This window comes from Gouania willdenowi, chromosome 16, assembly GCF_900634775.1.
Source record: "Gouania willdenowi chromosome 16, fGouWil2.1, whole genome shotgun sequence".
Lineage (NCBI taxonomy): Eukaryota > Metazoa > Chordata > Actinopteri > Blenniiformes > Gobiesocidae > Gouania > Gouania willdenowi.
This window is the reverse complement of record NC_041059.1, coordinates 22,688,356-22,714,368: the sequence shown is the minus strand read 5'-3', so window position 1 is coordinate 22,714,368 and position 26,013 is coordinate 22,688,356. Positions and strand designations below refer to the sequence as shown.

Below are 26,013 nucleotides of genomic sequence, written 5' to 3'. Positions count from 1 at the left end.
TCAGGGTTCAGGACAATGTCCTTCGACTTCAGGAAGTCAATGACCTGTTGTTCAATCGATTTTGTTTCTTCGTCACTCCTGGGTTTTATCTTTAGGCCTGTGATGATGACATCTTTCTCTCTTTCCTTTTGTTCCAGCTGTTCAACCCTCGCGTTCAACAATTTTATCTCTTCAGTTTGATGAAGTGTAGCGGCAATAGCAGCTTCAACGGCAAAAGCAGCTGTTTCAGTTCACTTACCTGAGCTGCCAAGTTTGTTTTATTGTCATCATCTCAAGTAGAGATTACAGGAATAGTCCATTCAAGGTGATAATCCACTGTTTTGTCCGAACCGCTGTCGCATTGTGTCACAAACACAGTGTTTGGCAGATTTGTGGTTTGTGTTTGGACTAAGATGTGATTGGGCTGGAATAATCCATCTGATCTGGCAACATTGATTCCCGATTTCACATGTGATGTCACAAATTTGAAACGGAGCAATTTTTTGTGTTAAAAGACCACAAACAAACGACTGGATGGTTTTATTTCATGTTTTGTGTGCTGGTGGACACAAAAATAAATAAAACTTTAGATTAAAATAAATAAAAAATGCTCCCCCATATCCACCACATGTGATGTACAATCAGGCTGATTCCATAACCATGGCATCCCGGCCCTAAGCTACATAATTAACCCTAACCCTATTATCCTTTGTAATAACAACAGTTAGCAGTAGCATTATCCCTGTGATTTCTCCACATTGTTCTTCCTGAGGACAAAGACAGTGCTGACGCTCACACGTACACTGAGGAATCTGAGTCAGAGGGGAGAACACATGGGACACAAGAGACGATGAGGACTTTAGGAGCATCTTTTGAGGGTTAGCAGCTTGGGAGTGGTGTCGCATGGAGAGGGTTGGACTGGATGCTCTGAAGAAAACAAATACTATTATGCACCACTCGCTTTTTCTTTTCCCCAATAGATTTAAGCTACCATGCACTTCATTATTACACAAGACTTTGTGTTTATTATGAATAATATATTTACACTTTGTCAAACAAATCTTTAAAAAGAATGTAATTCAATGAAGTTTTATTGGTTAAATCAGATTATTAGCTCGAATACACACTTTGCTTCACAAAAACAATACTAAAACTGTAACACTCGTCATACACACGCAAAAAACATATTGTCATTGTCAGTTTTAAGTCTGAAATAGCTGCATATCTATACACATTGCTTCTCCCCTGATCAAGAAACATATTGAGGATCAGATTTACAGCTCAATACGAACTTCGTAGCAAAACAAACTTTTATTTCAGATCATGTAATGTAGGACAAGAGAACAACTTGAGGAGTGTTGTTGGCCTGAAACTATTGTTATAAACATTCATGCAAACTGAGTCTTAGTTACAGTCGGAGGTAAGAAATGTATTAGTTTAAATGTACTTGATGGCACAGAAAAAAAAAATTGATATGTACATGGTTTGTATTAGACTGACAGTCAAGAATGCACATTTGGAGCAGAGAGGATTTTTCAGAACCCGGAAGCCAAATACAATGTTTTTGAAAAGGCACCCGTGGTATTATAATAGCCAAAAAAATATGTAAGGCAATCTAAATAATACAAGACATTCTCAAGCCTAAAAAGAGACGCATCATCTTGTTCGCACACTTGTAGATGCATCTGAAAACCATCATATTAGATGCAGATTTGCACCAATAATAATCAAACCACTGTGACACAAACTCTAAATGCTCTCAAACTGTACAGGTGTGACTAAAAAAAGGCAGATAGAAACTACAGTTTATTGGATTTTCTTCTCGATGCACTTGAAATCACCTAAAAATCAAACATTTTCTGATTTCCATCCTTCCATTGTGCAAAAACAGACGCTTGCAATTTGGTTGACACACTAAATCATCTGTAATGGGAAAAAGTCCGTCTTAGGTTCTTAAATATTTGATTAAATAACATCCTCATTCCCATTTATTGTGCATGTTGGCATTTTTAAATAATCTAAGCTTTACCACATCTATACATTTTCTACAAAATGACACCCGGTGTCCAGCACCGTACACGTAAGAACAAACATTTTAAGAACTGTGACACTATTCAACTCCCCAGGGCTTCAGCAGGATTTAAAATTCATAAAAATCACTAAGATGTGTCCACTAAAACATTTTGTTCACTATGTCTTCTGGAGCAGAAACTAAGATGGGGGGGATTTGTTCTAAGTGCTGTAGTATCTGTTTGCACTGACGACCAGCCGTCCTGATCAAATACACTCATGAACAGAGGGAGAAAAATACTGACACAGTTCGTGGTTTTATAGACAGTAGAAGTGGGTGGAACACAAACAAAAGACAATGCTACACATCTGATGTAGAACTCCAGGCCATGCGGGTGCAACGGGTGCAGCACGCCCTCCGCGTAGCGTGGCCCTTTGTGGCCTCACAAGGGCAGCCTTTGTACCGCCATCAGAGTGTGAGCGAGTGCCAGTGAGCCGAGGAGGAGGTCCGTGGGTGTTTGTGTGTCAGATCGTGGCCTGGCATTAGTGCACCTACACACTCTGCTTCAGCCTTCCCAGTGAGATGGATAGTGCAGCTCGAGGAAGCAAAGCAAAGCTGAACTGGGATGAATGGAGTTAATGGGAGTAGTTGAGTTTCGGGTTAGTAGATGCACTTAGACGTTTTCTCTGTTTTTGTCCTCTTCACAGTGCAGATTTCAGGCATCATAATGTACCAGGAGAGTTCCTCTTTTCTTTTCTATCGTCCCAATAAATAAAAAGCATTATGTTGTTCAGCAGAGTAAATGAGTGAAAGGAGGGATTTTTTTCATTCTAGTTTCTCGTTGTTGTTGGCGTAAACAGGGTGGCACTCGGCTGAGCACGGAGCCGGGGAGGAAGAGGAGGAGGGGATGGGGGTGTCCTTGGGTTCCCTGGGTTTGTGTTTCCAATGGAAGGCAAGTGCAGCCAGAATGCTGATGATGTGCATGTGGAAGTACATAGATCTGAAAAAAAAAAAAAAACACAGAAAAGCAGAGAAATAATTGTCCTATGTTGTTAAGAATGATATATGTTATAATATAATGTAATAATAATAATCTAATCAATAACAATAAAGTAGAATTCAAAAGTCTCCAAACGAGTCAGCCTAGTCTTAGTCATGAAAAGCAAAGATGCTGAATTTCTTTGTTAGAAATTAACAAGTGCACATCATGGCCCTCATTTATCAACAGTTCTGAGTGTACGACATGCGTTGCACCAGATTTGCGCAAACTTTGGTATTTATCAATTCTGACGTGAGCATAAGCAAATGAAAATAAAGTATTAAACAAGCCTCCGCTGTCATTTACGCATAATCAAACACACATTTAGAACAGATAAAACCGGATTATTAAAAGAAATGAAATTAAATAGAATACATTTTAAAAAGCTTACGTTATTACTGCTGCCACTTTTTTGGATTTCCTTTCACGGAATATCGTAAAAATACCTGAAATAGGACTTCATTCATGCTTTAAAATGTAAATAGTTTCTAAAACTTTTACAAATGTGCTGCAGTAATCAGTAATGTGATGAATTATAAATGAAATTGGCTGAAGGCATAATAAACACAAGCAATGGACAATATTTGGTCATTTTTAAGGCTTTTTAAAAAAAAAGCTTTTTGATCGTTAATTTCTTTTAATGTGATATTTATTGCCTAAAGTGTGCGGACCGAGGCTGATATAAACATCATATCAATCAATCAATCTTTATTTATATAGCACAGATTACAACAAAGGTAAACTCATCGCGCATCAAAATATAAAAATCATATATCTCATTTCAATGTGTCTCTCCAGGATCTCCGTTGTGAAGTTGCTCACTGCACACACAGGGGGGCAGACGTCAACCTGCTCAGTAGCTGATTCTCTTCCACACAAATGCACTCCTTCAATTCCAGTTTTCGCACCGTCAAAAATTCCATCTATGCCGATTTTTTATCTTGGAGAAGCTTCTTTCCTTTTTTGACCTCAGTGGGCGGAGCCTCCAAAACAGGAGGGCTTAACAAGTTAATGACGATCAAATTCAATCGCCGTATTTATCAACACCCGATCATTTGTACGCTGGGATTGATCAAATACAAACATTTTATGAATCCCACGTTGGTTCTAAATGTGGACTCAGATTTGCACCCGTTTTCATGCATGTTTGATAAATGAGGTCCCATATCCGTACATTTAATTGAGTTAAATGTGGAAGGAAAATGTGGGCTGTTTGCTAGTTAAAATATACCTGTAAAAGACGATCGTCTCTTCTACTTTGAGAAGGAGAAAAGGCATCACGGTGTAGCAGATGGCTAGCTGTGTGGCTACCCAGGTAAGAACGTCATAACCCAACTTCAAGGCTCTGGAGCCCAGGAAGTAATGACGAATGGACCTTCGGATCTAGTGCAGAAGAAGAAAGACAACACACTGTTAGACTGGAGCCAAATCATACAAATTCAAACTACTAATGATTCACTGTTGGTTGTATTCCTGCTATTTCATTTTTTTTTCTCTTGTATAACATTTTTGCAGTGTGGTGGATTGCTGACCTGATGAGCTACACAGCCAGTGTGGGTTACGATTAGGGTTAGACACACTTGAAGATATATATAGATATTGTAACCCATGTGAACTAGAGGCCAACTTCCTGCCATGGTTTAATTGTGACGAGCCCGCGCTACACCTTTATAGTCCCTGGCTCCTCCCCCTTCACTCTTGTTTGCTCCACTGAATGCTGTGATGGCTGCTGTCACTGTGTCGTCTGCATGGTCGGCTTACTGATTGAAAATCACCACTGAAACAAAACCTTCATAAGAAATACCTGGATGAACATCTTCTCCTATAAACTAGACATCTCTCCACTCACCGGGGAGTCGTTTCACATTGTACTTCAATGTGTTTCACTAAGTATTTGGCGGATTTGTGGTGTACCAGACTCCATTGAAATTCCTGCAAAATTAGCTGCGGAACACACATGGTCAGTCTGACCATTTGCACTTTTATTCAAGTAATCCTTTTATTTTCTAATTCATAATCAAACCCGAATTGTTAAATGAATAGTATTATAGTAAAATAATACTTCACTTTTTGTAGTTTTGATTGATTTTGACCATTTCTGTTACTTTTTGAAAGAAATGCCCATTCGGCTATGTGGTCTTGAATAGGCAACAATGATTTATTTGAAGAATCTATTTAAAACATGCATGTTTAATTTATATGATATGACTTAGCTTTACAGCTAATGATGTTGATTTAAAAGTGCACTTTATTCCCTTTGATCTCTGAAAATATAGAACGAAGCTTCAATTTGATTTACCTTGATGTGGATTTTTCTGCTATGATTTATAGCATTTATTTATAACTGTTTATTTATTTAACAATGACAAATTGTTTAAATGTGCTAAGGTCAATGTATCTTCTATTTTAAAATGTACTTAAGTTAATTCCTTTTTGACTGATTGTTGTTGGCCTTGTTTTATGGGTCAGGATTTTATGTTAGTCCCGGATCACCTACCACTCTCGACCACTAGATGGCGAGCCACCACCCAACCACCGCTGCATCGCAGTAGGAATATTTGATCTTTTTGTTTCCTCGGATACTCGGACCTGATACGTGGATTATACCCTGGGGACCTTTTCTGTTTTGTATTTTTTCCCCCAATGCGAAAGAACTTTGCGAAACCCTTCGTTTTCCAACTTAGTGAAATCAAACAAACTGAACTGAACTCACCAAAGGAAATGAACCTTGAACTGAACTTTGACTACAAGTTTTGAAAGAAGAAAATATTGTCTTTGTTTTGTAATTGTATTTTGTTTGTTTGTTTATTGCCTATACCTGATTATTAATAACAGCTAAATAATATATATCAATATAAATTGACTCCAAATATCTTTACTATATATAATATCTTTAATATACATATACTAAAACAAAATCCTTGTGTCTGTGTCCAGTTATTCACACACCTTGGCTCTACAGCCGAACCTATTTCTGTTGACCTTTTTCGCAGTCAGTTCCTGAGCCCTAGTGTGTTATTTATTTGTTACATTATACTTTTGAGATATTTACTAGTTTATTAGATTTAATGGCAACTACTTTTCCTTCTATTCTTTTTCACACAATGGTGAATTAGGGCCACATTAAAATAAAAAGGAATCTGAGCACTAATAATTTGAGAATAAAGTTGTAATTTTATTAAAATCGTAATATTTTGAGAATAGAGACGTACTTTTATGAGAATTTAGAATTCCCTGTTGAAGTGAACGCAACTAACACCGATAGCCCTGAAGTCGACCACTTCCAGAAAGTTCTTCCTCCACAAAAGAGGCTATTTGCTCCAAATCAGTCTGGTTCTTTTGTCGAAGCAAATGCAAACATCTGCAAAGTCACATTAAAGTCCTTAAACTGATGACAATGTCGTGATGGTGGGCTAAAAGACTTTCCCCATGTGTGAAACCTAAAGACAAGTATAATCTCACTAATTGCAGACAAGATCCTGTTTGTATTTCAATTTCATTCTCATAAAATTTTGACTTTATTCTCGAAATATTACAACTTTAATCCATACCTGTCAAGTTTTGAATTTGAAAATAAGGGAAATTTTCAGGCGCCCACTACGAGTCGTCTCACCACCCTAACCAAACTCCAGTATCCCTTATATTTTAAGACAATTGTACAAGAAATCTAAAATAGCCACTTGTCAACCACTTACTAAATACAATTATGTGATTAGAATCTGGTAGGTCGACCTTTATTAACACTGAAATGATGCGAACATTCCTACTAGGGCTGAGCAATATATACCAAAACTCATATCTCAATATATTTTCTCAGAATGGTGATATAATTCTGGGTTAAATTTGCTGATGCAAAATGCTACACAGACTCATTTATTAACAAAAAGCTGATCAATATGTTCCACTTTTGGCTCTTTCACCTGTAAGGGACAGCACGTGTGAGTGAGTTCTGTAGTGTAGCTTGTTATGGTGAAGATCGGGTTAGCATGCACTCAGAAATCCATCTAACTGTGCTTTACATGTTGTTCTGAGAAGTAAAAGCAGCGACTACTAAAACTAGTATTTTGATACAAAAAAGCTATAATATATATTATAATATTCTTTATATATATATATATATATATATATATATATATATATATATATATATATATGCAATATTGTAGTTTTCTATATTGCCAAAGTAGAAAACTCGATACATCTTGAATCTCGATATATCGCCCAGCCCTAATTCCTAAATTATAAAACAGCCTAAATAAAAACATAAATATATATATGGAGCACATGTGTTTATTTAATATACTTACAGTTTATATATGAGTCAACACGTTGCATATTTACTGTTAACTTCACGTTGCTTGTCTTTAAGTTCAGTCATGATCACTCATGTGGTTCTCTGGTATTCACTAATGACTTATTACACACATTTATTACAGACTTTACATCCTTTAACACTTTTTGAAAGCGGTGTATATTTGTGGTGTTTGTGATTGGCTGGTTTGTTATTTTCATGGTGACTTACGTGGTTCCTTCCGCTGTGGTAAACGTTAGAATCTCAGTTATGAATCTAACAGAATATGTAACTGTGTCCCATCCTGCTGCTCTTTAGGAAGGTAAACTCTCTGTCACATTTTTCATAGTATTCACACCAGTTCTTTGTTTTTTTTGACTGAAACGTCTTCATTCATCATCTGTTTTCTGAGTTGTTTCCGGTTTTGTTGCCGCTGTCGGCACTAATCTCGCGGGAACTGCTACCCAGACCATTTCAGGTGGAAGTTCTCGTGAGGCTCGTGACGGCGTTCAGTTTAGTGAGGCATCTTTGAATTATTATTACATTAAAATACGGGACAATACTGATACGGGACGATGGCGGGAAAGAGGGGTAAAATACGAGAGTTTCCCAACCAAAACGGAATACTACATTTCAATGTGGCCCTAATACGCTGTAATAATTTCATCCACATTTTGTTGCGGTTATGGAGGCTAAAAACTCACCGCTCGAGCTGCCAGTGTGATGGGAATGGCTGTGAGGAAGGTGAAGTAGTAACCAGGATAAACACCGTGCCACATCGCAGACAGGATGAAAGTCAAAGGCAGCCGATACTTAGGAGCTCGATCGTAACACACCCTGACACGTGGAGGAAGAAGAGAGGCTGTGAGTTGTTAATCGATCCCAGTAAGAACAATTACACAAAGTTTGGATTGTGTGATTGAACACTTAACAATAATAATAATATTAGCACTGCTTACATCTTGAGCCAAATTCCTGTGCGTATATTCCAGTTGTCTATGAAGGTCTTGAAGCTGGTTGCTGTCTAGACAGAAAGTTCAACTTAAAAAATAGTTTTACTCTGGAAAGTAACACACTTGGTGCTGAATTGTAGTCTACCTCAATCCCAACAATGTTAATGTTTGAAATGAGATCCCATGACGGCTTTCCATTTCCACCCATTCCCTGGAATCCGTATCCAGCAGCATTGTTCACTGCATCCGCTGAAAAAACACAGTCCAGTTCAAACACAGAAATGCCACAGATATGATGAGTTTACTTTTATCTGCATATAAAACCTATAAACACTCACCCAGGGTCCAAGCAAAGTAGAACTTGGGCCTTGCAGCTTGTATGGAGAAGAAAGCGTAAGTGAGTCTCGTGAGGAAGTGGGCGTTGGCCACAAATACCTTGTCGACGTTATATTTGATGGGCAGAAAGCGCGTTACAGTGAGAAAGATCAGCATACAGCTGCAGCACACCAGCAGTTTACAACACACAGCTTTCTGCAGGGAAAACACACACATCACACGTAAACACAATGGATTATACACATTTCTACCATTTACTCTAAAGCAAAAAATATATACAGTAGTGACTGACCAATTCTACAAAGTATGAGGCCAGAAAGTGAATACCTTCATGGAACCTTCTGTCAGTCTGGATTTTCATTGATATTTCTGAGAGTCAACACACTAATAAAAACAACACCATATAATGAGATTCAAGATATATATGTATTTTTTTAAAGGCACACTGTATGACTTTTGGCCACTATGGGGCGCTAGACTGGTAACTTTCACGCAAGCGCCCCTATTGTCCACAAGCGCCGCAGCACTGTCGCAAAAATCAACAGTCAGTGGGGCCAGCCTCCCTTGTCTGTTGCTTGTGTATGCAGACAGTAGTTGACCTGTAACTTCAGGCTAAGGATTGGCTCTAAGGGCTGGGGTGCAAAGCAAGGATGGGTTTGTTAAGTTTGTCAAGTGCTGTATATTGGCCTGAGGAACCATTTAAAATAACTCATATGTGTGTGAACTCATTAGGTCAAAAAGTATTTTGTGTGCCTTTAAATATAACTTTTATGTTAAAAAAAAACATCATTTTATGGGTTACAGTGTTCGCTGCTTCTCAGAACAGCATGAAAAACACAGTTAGAACGATTACTGAGTGCGCCCTAACCTAGACTTTCCCCTAAACAAGCCACACTGCAAAACTCACTCACACATGCTGTCTTTTTGTAGGAGAAAAAGCCAAAAGTGGCACATTTTCTGCAGCTGTTAATAAAAGTGACTGTGTGGCATTTTTTATCAGCAAATTTGACCAAGAATAGTTTTTCTGGTCCGACTTCATTTTTATTAAAAATATTGAAATGTATATTGTATATCGCCATTTTGAGAAAAAATATCAAGATATGGGTTTTGGTCCATATTGCCCAGCCCTAGACCATAGCCTCTGTAAGATTAAATAGATGCTCTAAATGAGGTAAAGTCATACACGGATAGAACACCAACTTCCGCTTCTAGGCTTTCACAATAAGAGCATTAATTATAGGCAAAACTATTGTAATGAACACATACAGTAAGTTACCTTATAGTTAATGTTACAATGATAAGATTATAAGTTATTTTTGTTTAGAAAAAAGAATAAAACCCAATTATCTTTAAAAGCACTGCCTTCGTTGCACCGGACGTTGCTTAAAAAAGGACTTTCAGAGACTTTCGTTTGCAAAACTTACCAACGGTGAAAGCTGCGGGGATACACTATATCCGTTCTGCCCGTTGCATGTAGGTGTGTGCTGCCTGAGCCTCCTGCTGATGTGTTTACCCTCTATGAAGTCTGTGTATTCATTATAGTTATTGCACGGCCCCACCAGGACACTTAGAAAGTTGAGGTTATAGCTCAGGTACTGGATGAGGGAAGGGCTCACACTGCACACACAGAGCAGAAGAAAGGCAGTGAAGGCTAAATAGTTGTTTTTTTAAATTTGTGTGATAAACGTACAGTATATCCTGCATTAAACATCAACATGAGTAGTTCATTCAGTGTCTCTATAAACAGCTGTAGAGTTTACACATTCATGCTTCTACTAATCAAATGGGAACAAATGCTGTTTATGGAGAAGTGGTTAGAAAATGCAATTTACTCTGTGAAAAGTAAAAAAAAAAAAAAAAAGTGCATCAGTTTTAACTCATTTCTGGAAAGAAAGACGAAGGTTACAATTGCATCAGAGCAACTCAAACGTAGCCCCTCCCTTTTTTCTGTATTTTACTTAATAATTAATCAGTTATGTACCACGTAATAATGTTTCTTAATATAAACCATATAATTCCTATATTTTTCCACACATAAACACACACCAAATCATGTTGGTAATTGTAATTAAAAAAAAATTTAAAAAAAAAAGGTGGTTGTTTTTAGAGGCTAACTGCATGCATGGTGAATAGGACGTCATTACACATGCATCAAAAGGTATGATTTCCCATGCAAGATGATGTCTGTTTGCAAGCTCCTGATCATGCCTCTTGAAGAAGCTATTCACCATCATTTCATCTCCTTGTCCTTCAGGGCTAAAGGAAAAGAGAAATGGATTTATTCTGTGGAGGAGGTGCTTTTGCACATCTTTATTTATTTTTTATTTTTTTATTTTTTTCTATTATAATCACATGAACCATTATTACAGGAAAGGGAGGATGAAATAAGTCAATTCAGAGATTCCAAGTCCACTGATAATAATCTATCCCTTGATGTTTCCAATGTAACGTAGAGGTTTTATTTAAATATACAGACTCACTTTATTGCCAAGAGTTTCTGCTCCCGTGATAACTGTTGTGTTTTCTTACACGTACCTGAAAAAGGCAAGACATACAAATAAGTTGAGGATTTAACTAAAAACTGTAGAGCAGCTCGTTTTGGAGTTTAAATCTATCAGCAGGTTGTCCCTGAATCACTCACCCATCATATAAATGCACTTTAGATAATCGTACTAATGGTGAATAATGAAACGTTATTACTAATTCCTATAGGAAGAAATGTAATGAATACATGTAATATCCCCTTAAATGTGATCATCGCCAATTTGAAGATTTCAGCCAACCAGCGTTGGCATATCCTGTTGTGGTTACGTCAGGCGTATTCTTTGTATTTCCACTACCATTGAAAGTCTGGCAGAGATAACATTTTTATCTGATGATCTAGTTTCTTAGATGTTACGACGTAATTCCAAAGAAGAGCAGAAACATTTCACTGGACAGGTTTCCATGTTGCACTTACCAGGAAATGAGAATCTGAACTTTTTTTCAGAATCCGCAAAAGTTTTATTACCAAGTTTAGTTTTCACAACACAACAAAAAAAATGGTTCTGTTGGTTGGTGCAAAAACAGCAGCAGTAATAAAAGATAGAGAATGATGAAAAAAGACAGGAGGAAATGTGAATATATACAGTATATACATGTAATGCAGGTAATATATTGTTATTACAATGTCTTATGGTGGTGGTGTCGATCAGAACTCATTTGGATGAGTCAGACGTCAAAATGAGTATGTAGTGCATTTGCATTAGATAGTATGAACAGATTGAGTGCGTGAGAAATACCCAGGTGTATACTATACTATATTTGGGACATTTTTGAAGTATGGATGGTGGGCACACTAGTCATACTGAATCGCCCCATGATGCATTGCAAGCGAGATGTAAAATCGTCCTGTGACCAGCTTCAAGCAAAAAAATCAAACGTCCACTTTTCAAAACAAAAGCGTCTCTTCTTGTCTTTCATTAGTTTTGAACACTTTTCTAAATAGGGCTCTTGTTTTGAAGTTAAATGGAAGTTTAGTCAGTAGCACAATGGAGGGTCTCCGTTTTTTTATGGATCAAACATGTTGTTACTTGGTCACTTTCTTACTTAAATGTTTTCAGAACTTTCAAAAGTGGAGACTTAACGGATATATTTAGCCTCAGTGTGCTTCAGGTTTTTGTTGTTGTAGGTTCAAAATGCATCTTGGGAAACTTGAAAGTATACTTCAGTGGGAACGCTCATCATCCTAATCATACTAGTATATAGTAGACAGTATATACTCATTGAGTTTGTAGTTCATAGTACGTTGTGTGCCATTTCAGACACAGCCATAGTCTTGGACTTGGAAAATAACTGATCCACGTTTCCGTGCATGCCCTGCCATTTGCTCAGCGATGTGTATAACTCTGGTTGGGAATCAGGGTTACCTATCCTGGGAAGACACTAAAGGAAGGAGATAAACTATAAATAAACCTAAACTTTAACAGCAATTGTATCAAACATGGGATAATCTTTTGACCTTGTTCGTGTTTGTGTACATCTACTGTCTTACCATCGTGGAGCTGGAAGGCCAACGTGGTGATCTTCTGAGTTACTATCATCAACGGTCTAAAGAAAGGAAGAAAACACTTTAGTCTGAATTACTGGCTTTAGAAGTCCTTCTTTGTCAGATATCGGAGGGTGAGTTTGACTTGTTTCTGTTCCAGATCAAACAGTGATCGTATCAGCTCAACAAACAGAGAAAATGTCAGATCAATGGTAGAATGTGAAGGATTTTAAATCCTCTAATCAAACAGCTGAATCCTAACAGAGGATTTTATATATATATATATATATATATATATATATATATATATGTATATATATATATATAGACGTCTGAGTCTTTGTATGCGATGACAGAAAGAATGTGTTTTCTCTGGTGAATCCTTCATAAATCCAGACAAAGTCTTTATGATCCCTGAACATTCATCTAATCATCATTATCCCAGTGCAGCCACATCTTGTGTAATCCCACAGATGAGGATGAATAAAACTGAAATCAACACTAAAGTTAATTCATTCTCATTTGAAAAAGTGAATAAGTGATGTTTTAGAATAGATTTTAAAAGTAAAGTGACATTTGATGTAAATATTGTTCTCACATGCTCTCTTATTTTAATCCATAGATCCACCAAGAATTATAATTGTGCCACAGTGTGTGCCACAGTGTGTGAGCTGGCTGCAGGCTGAGGACAGACATCATTAGAGTAACTCGAGGACTGTTTTTTTTTTCTTCTCCCAATGGTAGAATTAACAAAACATGCAAGATTTTCTAACTGTGGTTCATCCCAGTTCCACTCTACAGCACTAAGGCAAATATTTGTTTAACTCTGATAATGTTCTACGAGTAACCTCAAAGTTCATAAGCACCAAATTAAAATTAAAAAAAAAAAAGACATTTAATGTGTGAGGAAAAAGTGAGTCTTGTGTGAGAGGGTGGATGTACAGCCATACATACTGGACACATATTCCAACATTGAGAGAGAAAAGAAAAAAAAAAGCCTGACACAAACATACCAACGACTGACTCACAGCTCAACACTACAGTCACATGGAAGCTAAAGTGAAGCTGCCAACAAACTCAACCAAACTGGAGCAGAGCAAAAAAAAACAACACACTGCCAACAATATCAACTGTTGCTGAGCAGATCCACCACAATGAGAAATGTCTATTTCACTCTTTATCTGGAATGAACCAGTGAAACCACTGATGGAACACATGCCCGCTTACAGCTACGCAGCCAAATAACCCATGCCATGAATCTGACGATACGGTGCAATTGACGATCTGCATGTCACAATACGATATATATCCATGATGCAAAACAATACAATATATATCACCATATCAATAATTACAAAGTTCACCTTTACAAGTTGTACAAAATGACATTAAATACAATTTAATTCATTTTTTTTAAACTTGGGGGAACATGTAAATGGAAACTAACTGTAATTAAAGTACCAATATCAAAAACAAGTGCTATCTTTATTAAACTGTCACATCAGATTTTTGCACATCAGATTCTGATTCTGTTAATTTCCTAAATTCTTTAAAAAAAAAAAGTAACCGCATAAACACCCCCTGAGTCAAAACAACTCTGTAAATTTAGTGCCAAGGTACTCAAGTTGGACTGCGTCTACCAGACTTAGGTGTGAAAATTCCTCGTTGCTGTGTGTTAATCGAAGAGTTTGTGTTTACAAAGGGATGTGGCACTGGTCGCCATGTAAGCAAGTATCTCGCAGGTTAGAATGTTCGCTGATAACAGAGAAGCTGCTCAAAAAAACTGGATCAACAAGGGAGTGGCAAAGAGATAAGAAAATCAATTTCAGAAACAAAGCAAACTGAGTTTCTCTCACCCTGAGAAGTCGGTGGAAAGGATTCCATAGTTAAAGATGAAAACACGACTCACTTGGCACGCTGTGAGGTAGCCCATGGATATCACCATGGAATATCTGTGGGATGACATGTGCGTTAGACAGAAAGACCAGTGACGGAGCTTATTGTCATAGCATGGTCATAGATTTCCCAAGTGAGTCTAAAGCATTGGGGAGGTTTTTCATGCACATTAAAACCAGTTATTCGTAAGTCGCTAAAATGCATTAATTAATCTGTTTTTCACCATCTCAAAGCCATTATATCACCCATCCTGTTAAAGCTGCAGTATGTAGAATCGTGAGACTCGTATAGAAACAACCACGCTCCCTCCTCCCCTCCCTGTTTTGAAACCAATCGTCCCTTGCCGGTATCCTCATGAACGCGCACAACTGTGGAGCTTAGCAAATTTTTTCTCAAAAGCAACTAGTAACAAATGTAGGGACTTGGTCTTGTGTTATTGGAGAGTTTTCTGGTATATTAGAGACTCTGACATGAATACACGTATCACTCTGTAGTTACTGCCCAAAGCCCCTGTGTGCCCCTCCCACCCACACAGGTGGCTGCAGTGAACCCAGCTGCTAGTCAAATCCACATCATTCCCCATCCAGACAGCAAAATGAATTGTGTCTGTTTATTCCACCTTGAATATGCTTCTCTTAGGTTTACATGCGATGTATCCCGTCCTTTCTCACTCCCCTGTATGTGGGGCAGAACTTGCGCAATCACGGAGGTCCACGTAGACTCAAAACAGATGGAGTCTGTTCTGCCCGAGTATGTTTGGGACTTTAAACTTCAGATTCACCACGTCGATCTTCCGTTTTCCGCTTGCTTTGCCGTGTAACCATTGTGCCTAATGCTGCAATGGAGACTTCTCCTGCTCGAATGTCCACCATTGTACTTTATTACGTGAATGCACATCAACTTTAGTCAAGCAGTCAATAGTAACACCCCAAAACAGCTCATGGAGCACTCTGTAAAACGATCTCTGATTGGTTGAAAGGTTGCGTCACGCTCCTAGATTTCTAAAGCTCTTATACAGAGCCAGGACAGGATACAAAATTCTACTGTTCTCTCAGAACACCTTGGATTACAATATGTTCAAAGGTGATTATGGATTTTTGACCTAATGAAGCCAAAAAAAAATTTACATACTGCAGCTTTAAGACAGCATTTGCTACCTGACTGATTTCTTCCCTTGTTTGATGGACTTGCGGTTATCCTTTTGCTGCTGTGTAAATGAAGTGTTCTTGATATTTTTCTTTTGGTTGTAGACAATTACTCTGCTGAGTCTAGATGTAAACCTATTCAACGTCTTTTTTATCAACAGTACTCTACTCTTTGAGCTCTTACACAGAAATGTCACTTTTAACCCAATCGGCCCTGCAGATAATCAGATGTTGCTGTTCCTGACTCTCTCTGTGCTCTAACATTTGGTTGACCTGCTATTCTAGGGATGAGTCATGATTTTTTTTTTTTTACAAATTGTCTTGTTTGTGGACTTACATGATTACAGATTGTTTTAAACCGGAGCTCTACCATTTAGAAAATGTCTTTTCTCAGCCTTTTTCCAGTACCATTAACGGTCAGTGTAAAGAGCCAAATAACTCAATAACTGTATGAAATAGGAGATCAGCTGATTGGATGACGCTGGACCTACTGACAGTCATGTATTTTCAAGAGGTCTGGTTACTAATGGACAAACTTTCCAAATATTGAAACAAGAACAAATAGTAGAAAAAAAAAAAGCCATTTCATACAAAAAAATAAAGTTATTGTTCATTATCGGTGCATTCTGAAATCTGATTATTTCTAAATGTATAACACTTGTAACTTTCTTTATTGCATGTTACTGCACCTTTAAAAAAAAAAAAAGGTGCCACAAATATTTAAATGCCACACGTACCACATATTCTACTGAAACATTCTCTAGCTCAGCTACAGCCACAAAGCGATGTTGTCTTCAGTTCATGAGAAAGATGAAATATATGTTAAGTATGTAAACATACAGAGCAGCACACGGTAATTTAAGGTGGCACACAACAGAAGGGTTTAAACACGCACAAATAGATAGTTAGTCTTTCTGTGTACTTTAAGACAAGTTCAGGCTGTTTAACCTGACTTCTATTGCATTAGATTAGCTCAGGCCTCTTTAATAGAGGAGGAAAGGGGGGGGGGGGGGGGGGGGGGTATTTGCATGAAGGTTTTGTCTTTGGAAAAATATTTTTCACACAAGCAGAATCTGATGTGTTAAAAAAAAAAAAAAACATATTGTTTCGTGATCCTGCAGTGCTAAGCTGCCACGCTAACATTGGTCAAAAGGAGCAAAGCTGAATAAATGGGTTTAAACTATGCCACTTATTAACTCATCAGTTTCTGTACTGGGCTAATCTTGTCCAACAAGTTCTGCTTAAAAACAACACGAACAAAGATTACATCACAGTCTGGAAAAAAGATGCAACTGTCACAGTCAGTCAGGCTGGTCAGGAAACAAAGCCTAAAGGCAACAAGTCGGCATAGAAACACTGCCAGAACTTCAGAATTATGAGGTACTTTAGTAGCACAAACACTGACCTGTGCACATTGTTGATGTCAGCTTTGATGACGATTGAGTAGTTGATGATTACAACAATCAGAATATGAGCCGAGTACCTGCATAAATAGAGAAAAAACAATTGTGGGATACAATCACAGAATCTACGTTATTAATATCATACAACAATCTAATATAAATATTATTCGATAGAGTTGCATTCTTTCAAACCAAATCAGGTTAAACCTAGGGCTGGGCAATATATCGAGATTCAAGATATATTGAGTTTTCTTCTTTTTTTTTTTGGCGATATAGAAAAATACAATATCACCTATATTGATATACATATTTTTATAGCTTATTTTGTATTCAAATACTCATTTTAGGAGTCACTGCTTTCTCTACATCTCAAAAACAGCATTAAAAAAGCACAGTTAGATGAATTGCTAATTGTGTCCTCCTAACCCAGATCTACCACTAAACAAGCCACACTACAGAACTCACTCGCACGTGCTGTCCCTTGGAGAAGAAAAGGCCAAAAGTGACACATATTTTGCAGCTGTTTGTTAATAAATGTGCCTGTGTCGCATTTTGTATCAGAAAATTTAACCCTGAATAGTTTTTCTGGTAAAACTTCATTTGAATTACATTTTTTTAATAAAAAATATTGAGATATGACACTGACTGCTACGCGCAGGGGTTCCCAAACATTTCAGCATGTGACCTCCAAAATAACGGTGACAGGGACTGGCGAGCGAAGAGCGGCAAACCGGGCCGGGGGCGGTGCCTGCACACCCCCACGAGTGCCCGCGGCGAGCTCATCGCTTGACGGGGGGGCCGAGGGGCACAAAGCCATCTGTGGGGGTCAAGAGGGTAAGACCCGGACCCCCACGGAGGAACCCTTTCTGTTTTGTCTTTGGTCGGTATTACTATTAACTTAACACTTCATTTTTAAATATTTTAATATCGTCCCTAACATCGCCGGGGGTTGGACCCCTGAATTGGGAACCACTGCTTTAGTGCCTCCTTCTACATTAGTAAACCTAAGTTGATCAAAAATAACCCAGTGTTCATTCATGAAGTCAGAAAAGCAAGAAAAAAGTCAACTAGTAAAAATATGTGACTATTGTGTTGTTTTCTCCTCACTCTTGGGTCTGAGGACAGTGCTGTAGTAGTTCAGGAATGTGATGAGAGAACAGTATCAGTGTTTTTTGGGGGGGAGGTTTTTACCATCCAAAGCAGAAGATGAGGAAGGCGATGCCTAGAAGGGTAGCCACAGCGTGTCTGACCACAGGAATGGTATGGTTTGGACTGAGGTAGAGACGGAACCAGAAGGCAGCAACCAGGGCGAAGAGCTGACACGCCAAAAAGTTCACCTGAGAGGAACACACACACACACACACACACATGGAGGACATAATTATAATCTTATAGTAGTCATTCAGTTACATTTATGTGCAGAATAAACTTTTAACTAATATGGAAGTCTTTGTCTTTTCATGACGCCTTCCTATAGAAATCACTCACCTTAGGGTCATTTTTTGCCAATAGTTCCGTGAATAATCTGTACATTTTTAGTTTGGTGGGAGGAAATCTTTTTGAGATATAGACAATTTAGTGAGGGGGGGGGGGGGGGGGGGTCGATTTTCGTGCGTCCTTATTTCTCTTCAAATTTTGAGGGGCTGGCATGTCCACCAGATAGGATGTATAACTCTAAATATAGGATGTATATTGAAAGAAAGTAGGTATAATATGTATATTATTATAGAAAGTGTCTAGAGATACGTTAAACGTAGCCATAGCCTCCCAGGACTATGGGTACTGGACTGTGTTTTCACTGTGTCAGGATGGCTGAGTGGTCTAAAGCGGTGGTTCCCAACCAGGGGTACGCGTACGTGTACCCCTAGGGGTACTCAAACACATTGCAGGGGGTACTTGAAAACATTGATGAATCTATTTCCAACATGCTGAGTCATTTTTAAGCCTATTTCAGACACTGTACATGCTCATCCAACATCTTTTCCACTCGTTGACAATAAACGGCATTAATGGAATAAACAAAATTGTGGCCTTAATATTCTACTACATTGTTACTAACATGTTATGCACATTACTAAAAATTGAGGTAATTATATTCTCTGATATGCAATAATTGTAATGCACAACATGGATATTTAGTGTGCGTTAAATGTACAGATTGGCATTTTCAAGCTGTAGGAGATTTCAGAGGCCAATGGTCGAATACCACTTTTGACATGTACATTTTTTCATTTTAACATTATTAACACGGCAAATTCCACCTTTAAAAGTAGATATTCGACAAATGCACTTTCTGCAAACTGAGTTGTTTTTAATAGTGCTTTTATAAATACATTGGATTGGAAATATAAATAATTTAGGGTATTTCCTGGGTTAGGGCTAAAATAAAAGGGTTAGCAGGGTAGCTAAAATAAATATGAGCTAAAATACAACTGACAGAACTTAAAGTCACGTGGTGGATCTATCACGTGATCTAAACTGGCCAATGAGGGGCGCCGCGTATGCATAGAGTAGCAGTATACATAGCCACTGCCATTATTATAGACCAAATTTCAGTTTGATTATATATGATGTACAGTAGTTCCTGTGATATTGGAAGCTGAAAATGGAAGAAAAATAATAAGAACGCACAAAAATCAACACATACCCCCCTCACTAAATTGTTTATATATTTTTTAAAAAAAACATTTATCCGATCAAACTAAAAATTGACAGTGTGCCTATTGGATTATTAAGGATAAGTTCCAAAAATAAATAAATAAATAAATAAATAAATAAACTTTTTTTTTTTTTTTTGCGTGGGATGTCCTGAAAATGTTGAAATGACCCCTTAGTAATAAGACACGTCCGATAATTGGCCAGCATTCATCCACACTCACAGGACTACAGTGAGTAACGTCCCCTCACCGTGTGACTCAGCAACCATCATTATTACCTGATCCAGAGGAAAGCCCAGGTATCCACTGACAGGCAGCAGCCACATGGAGCCGGTGGTTTGAAACGCAGGGACCGCAGGCTCACCCATCCTGCCTGTGTCCGGTGTGACCGAGTTTGTGTTTCCACTACTTCCTGTGAGTGAGGCTCATGTTCTGACTGAGAACCCGAAGTCACAAGTCCGACTAGTCTACTACACTCCAGCAGCCACGCCTCTCCTCCTCCTTTCCATCCTCCTCTTCCTCCTCCTCCTCCTCTTCCTCAGCACCAGGAACCAGCGAGCCGCCACACGGAGGCAGCATGAACAGCACTTCCGGTCCGTACTTGCAAAAATAAAAGCCCAGTGTTAAAACTCGCCAATACAGTATTCCTTTTATTCGAGAAAACATTAACACCAAGTGGACCTGATCAGTAAAATCTGACATTACACAATCTATAATCTAAGTCATAATTATGAGATACTATCTCAGAGGTCTAAATGGTCTTTCATGGGATTCACAAATCGTTAAATTGTAGTTGTTTTGTGAGGAATTAAATAAGACTAGCAGGCAAAACGTCTACAGTTGGATGCACCAAAAACGTTGGATGGCCGGGATAATTACCTACAGAGAAACTGTGCATCAACTGATGTGACTTCAAATAGCATGTATAAAAACACAATTTACATTATTTCACTGCATTGTCGTGCACAAGTACACATTACCCTCATAAAGCTCACTTTTAGATTCTCGTGTTAAAACATCTACACATTTCCAGTGAGAATTTCAAAAACAGCTTCTGAAAGTGAGCATGCACAAGCACAATTATGACTTAGCATCTCATAATTATGACTTAGTATCTTAGATTTATTAATTGTTTTACTTTTACAAGTTTTTTTGTTTTTTTTACTGGCAGGAATGGGCTTTCATATTTTCCTGTGTTTATTATTGTCACAGTGTGATGATGTGGACCCAAATGCAGAGACAGATGGAGGCAGCAGGCAGGGGTAACATTGGTCATAATAGTCCATTTTAATTCTCAAACAACAAAAAACACTAAATCCAAAAAGGCACGAGGAAACCAAGAAGCAGGGAACAAAATGCAGCATGACACGAGGAGGGTAACCAGCAATCATTCAGTGTCCAAACACTCAGCGAAATAATGCAGGAGCATCCCAGTCTCACTCCCAACTCATCATATATCGACGTTCCGGAACGACCCTTTAGCGTCAGTATTCGACACACGAGGTACAACGTGCTACGTGATGCCAAAGTACCCTCCCGAACGTCAACGTGTGACGAGTTGGGAGTGAGAATGTGTTGGCAGGAGGCTTGACTGGGAACGGGCCACACCTGGGTGCAAAACATGAGGCAGCTGATCACTCACAACCCAAACACACTGACATCACTGGGAGGTGAAGACATGAGCAGGAATACCTGGAACACAAAGACTAGAGTTAACACAAGAGATCATACTCGAAAACAGAATAAACAAAGACTCTCAAAAAAACCACAAGAGAACCACAAGGGCAACACCTAAACAAAATATAACAGACCCTAACATAACCACCTCCCCCTTAAGGACCGGGTTCCAAACGCTCCAAAACCAACACTGGGAAGTTGGAGCGAGACCTCCTGAAGGAGACCTCGAGGAAGACCCAGGACACGCTAGAAGGACTATGTCTCTCGGCTGGCCTGGGAACGCCTCGGGACCCCCCCGGAGGAGTTAGAAGAAGTGAGCAGGGAGAAGGAAGTCTGGCCTTCTCTGCTAGGGATGCTGCCCCTGCGATCCGGCAACGGATAAGCGGAGGAGGATGGATGGACTTCAGTCTTTTCATTTAAGTCATGTTTTAACAAGGAGTGTCTGTACTTTCAAAGAACACAGATTTAAAGGAGCATTGAGCAGGATCAAGAAATAAAACTCCATCGTGACACAATGGCCAATAGGGAAACTACAACCATAGGCCAAGCTTGCACGGGAGAACTCTTCATAGCAGTGCAGCTGATTCTGTAACTTTACTTCAAGACCACCGCGCATGCCTCTGCAAGCTGATTCACTGCACTTGTCTTCTTCTTCTTCTCCTTCTCCTTCTCCTTCTCCTTCTCCTCCTCGTTCTCCTTCTCGTTCTCCTTCTCGTTCTCCTTCTCCTTGTTCTCCTTCTCCTCCTTCTCCTTCTTCTAATCCTCCTCCTCCTCCTCCTCCATTTCCAGCAGAGTGGACACCACTCCAAGCCCTTGAGAATACGCATCAGCGTCATTTCACCTCAAGTCTGCAGGACTACGCGGAAAGTTTGGACCCCGAATGGCAGTACAAAATGTATCACACAGTCTGTTCAAGGCAATAGGGAGAAATGTAAGTGGGTTAGGTTTTTTTTTTTTTTGGTTTTGAACGCTTCATCGCCTATTAGCATTAAAATACTTAAAATTAGTGTTTATTTTTTTCACAAATCCTGCCCTATGCTCCTTTAATAAAGGTTTGCGTACGTAAAATCCACGCTAACTTGACAGCATGCACGAACACATGTTGCAGTTGATCTACTAACCCTGCACAACGAGGATTGCATCTGTCAAACGCAGAAAATAGCATGAGCAATCTATTTAGCATGTTTGCCTCAAAAAGCACCTCTGCTAGAGCTAGTGGGAGTAGAAGATGACTGACGATCAATTTTGCACATGCAACGTGATTCACCAAACATGGAACTAAATTGTTTAAGTGCATTTATTTAGCGCCTTTGTCAGGCAAGTGTTCAATGTAAACGTAAACACAGATGGCTGTAGGTATTAATGCAATGAGACTAAACAACATGTGACACAGAGAACCAATCTTTTCAACTCAATCAGCATTTGTGGGAAAAAAATCATTAAAAATAAGAAAAAAAAATAAATTCTTATGAGGTACAATCCTGAAAAAACAGGAACAAGCAGGTCTGAAAATGGATGGATGGTACAATCTTTTTCATTTTATATCTTTTTTCGATGTCATCTGCTGATCCGTATTGGTTTCCCACAGCATTGGCTTAATTCTTGCAGTCTCTCATGTTGTTTTATTTATGCTTACATTCAGATTTGTTTGCTATGACTGAAAAATATGTCCAACTCTTCCATTAAACCTTCCAATTTAATAACTTCAAATTTCATTCTCTGCTTTCCCACATTCTTCATGTTGCTGCACAACCCTTTTTAAAAAATAAATAAATAAATAACTGTCTCCACCACTTTTACAGCTTTTTTCCATTTGCGCTGGCAATCTTAGTAAATCACCTGCAACAGGTGAACAAATAAGACATGCAATTAATCTGTGTGCTCGCCCAATTTAGTGTTTTTTATTTGGGATCTCAGTAAATTAGGCTGATAATATGTATTCGTATTTTGTCATGTTTACAGTAATCACTGGGCTGGTTTAGATTCCCTGGTGGCACTTTAATAGCCTATTCCCAATGTGTTTTAATTAAACATATAAGCCAATTATTTCATGATAACGTCATCAAGGTCATGGATTAACGTACTCAAAACAACAAGTGCACTGACAATGTACAGGAGACTTCTTTCTTTCTTGTTTTTGTTCAAGCTTAGTTAAAAAGATCTTAAACACAAAAGACAGAGTGTTCTCATACATTATTCAAATTCAATCTTCGTACAGCAAAAGACATATTCATGAATTAATAAAGATAGTGGGAATAATGAGAGCCATGCAAACATGTATAAACATGAATAATACATACTGGACTCATGATTTTACTATATGTATATACCATTGCCTGGTAATTGTTTAAAATAAACTGACTTGTGAATCTATTCATCTCACCTCTATCTATTTCTTTTGTTTTTATCTTTTAAACACCAATATTTACGTAAGATGCACCAACAAATACCAACCATTCAAAACATATCTGACGTATTGAACTGTCTCTCCTCTGTTTATGTATCAGTTGTAAAACCCACTGCTTTGCATTGGATGTTTTATGTAATATAGTTATTTCTCGACCTGTCTATCTGAGTAAATACTGAAATAAACCTCAGCACCCTGACAGCTCCAGCTCAGCCTCCTGTCCCTCAAACATGAGCTACTGTCTTTGAACCTGAAGCCAGCAGTTCTCACTACAGGCTCGTCAATCTTTCCCTTCCAGTCTGAGTCTTTTCCATCTGTCAATCATCCACTGTCTGCAGCCCATCCACTGTGCATTCAAACACAGCACACTGCTGAAAACATCACTTAAGAAAATGCATGTTTGACACACAGCACAAATGATGGATAGATGATACGTCATGCTCCGTTCTGTGCTGCAAATATTTAACAGATAAACTGGATTAACCATTGTGACCTGATTCAACCCCCATTTAAATACAAGGTAGGTTTTTGGAAAACTTTTGACTCATCGTACACATCATACTATGCGAGCAAAGGTGTTTTCATTTTAGGATTTTTCATAGTCCACATGCACAGCATGACTTTAAATGATACTTCTTGTAACACAGAAGTGATTTTTGAGACTTGACAGACAGTGTCAACTGGCTGTTGCTCCTGTTGTGTGTTTCACACGGAGGCCGTGGTTACAGAACCATCATTATAATAAAAAGTAATGACAACAATTACTCTTCCTTATACTTAACAGCAGCAAATGTGTTCACTTTATGTTTCAAAAGGTGGCTTTAGAAGGGAACGATCATTTTAGGTTCAATATTTAGCTTTCACTCTCCCCAACAATAACCCCCCACTCTAAAAAGAACTAATAACTATGTGATAGTGGTGCTGTTTTGCTTACTCTCCCAGGGTAAAGGGTTGCTCCTTATCTGAGTTTATATTGACCTTCCCGAAAGGCTGATTTTGCTGGAGGATTCTGAACATGTCACCACATTCTGTATTACACAGTGTACAAACAGCCCTTAATTAATTATGTGGTAAAACTAGGACGATATATTGTGCAACAATAAATCACGCCTTTCCATCTCTACTAAATCTGTCCCAGGCAAGCGTGTCTTTTTACCTGTAGGGGACATAGTCAATGCACAAATATAGACATGCTAATATTGTTGAATAAAAAACATATCTATATCTAAAATCTGGGCTTTGTAGACTGTTCTAGTTTGTTATGCAAAGTTCATGTAGAGATAGGGGTTTTTCTTCTGTTTAAGAATGTCATGAAGTCAAGGTGACATGATTTGGTTTTAATTTTAGACTAGCATTAATTGTCAGTCTCTGTTTTTGCATTTATTTACAGAGTGGCATTATTTGCACTTACATTTTTCATTATTTACCCTTTCTTTGATTTTTTATATTCCTATTGAGTTGAAAAGGTTTTAATCAAGGTGAGTATGAACAGAGTTAATGTCAAATAATTGTTCCAACTGCCATTTTTTTTTTTTGTCTTTTATTCCTTTCCATTATTGGCTATCATATGATGAAATCTATCATCCCATGGTCACCCCTTGATGAGATAAAGGTAATTTATTCTGATTTAATACTGTTCTACAAGTGTGTGTGCATGTTATATATATACATAGAAAAAGTTTTAGATATTTGAGTTCAGCTCAAGAAAAATGGGAGGGAGCAAAAACAACATTTTTGAAAATGATCTATATAGGTCACAGCTTGATAGTGTGTTATTGTGTCATTTTGACCAAATATCCAGTTTTTACTTCTTCTTTTAAGCCATAGCTGTTGTTTTTTTAATGCAAAGATTACCTTATGTTCACACAGAACAACTGTTTTCGTTATGTCTTAATTTAGCTGGAATTCCTTCGTTCTGGGATCCAGGAACAAACTAAATATTTGACATTAAGACTTAATTTTGTATACACTGCAAGCTAAACAATGGGTGGTTAAATTAGTACCTCGCCACATCAAAAATAAAAACCCAATAAGTTCACGAGGATAAATCACTAAAATAGAGAAACAGTAACATGATACAGGTGTTCATCACTCAACACATCAATTTCAATCTCTATTTTATACAGCAAAATTATGATTAGAGACTTTCCATTTAAAAAGGTCAAATGGTGGAGTGTGTCAACACAAATACA

The 26,013-nt window shown here is 38.1% G+C and overlaps 1 protein-coding gene across 1 annotated transcript; it reads right to left on the bottom strand.

The window, feature by feature from the left end:
* Nucleotides 1–949: 949 nt before the first annotated feature.
* On the bottom strand, nt 950–20,121 carry LOC114478531 (lysophospholipid acyltransferase 1-like). Its single transcript, XM_028471643.1, has 13 exons — nt 20,016–20,121; nt 18,272–18,417; nt 17,083–17,160; nt 14,493–14,588; nt 12,643–12,698; nt 11,090–11,144; nt 10,034–10,226; nt 8,612–8,804; nt 8,419–8,522; nt 8,280–8,344; nt 8,025–8,157; nt 4,261–4,412; nt 950–2,990 (listed from the first exon to the last, which is right to left on the bottom strand). Exons 1-13 carry the CDS (start codon nt 20,103–20,105, stop codon nt 2,816–2,818), a joined length of 1,536 nt encoding a protein of 511 aa, XP_028327444.1. The 5' UTR covers nt 20,106–20,121; the 3' UTR covers nt 950–2,815.
* Between the last annotated feature and the right edge of the window lie 5,892 nt (nt 20,122–26,013).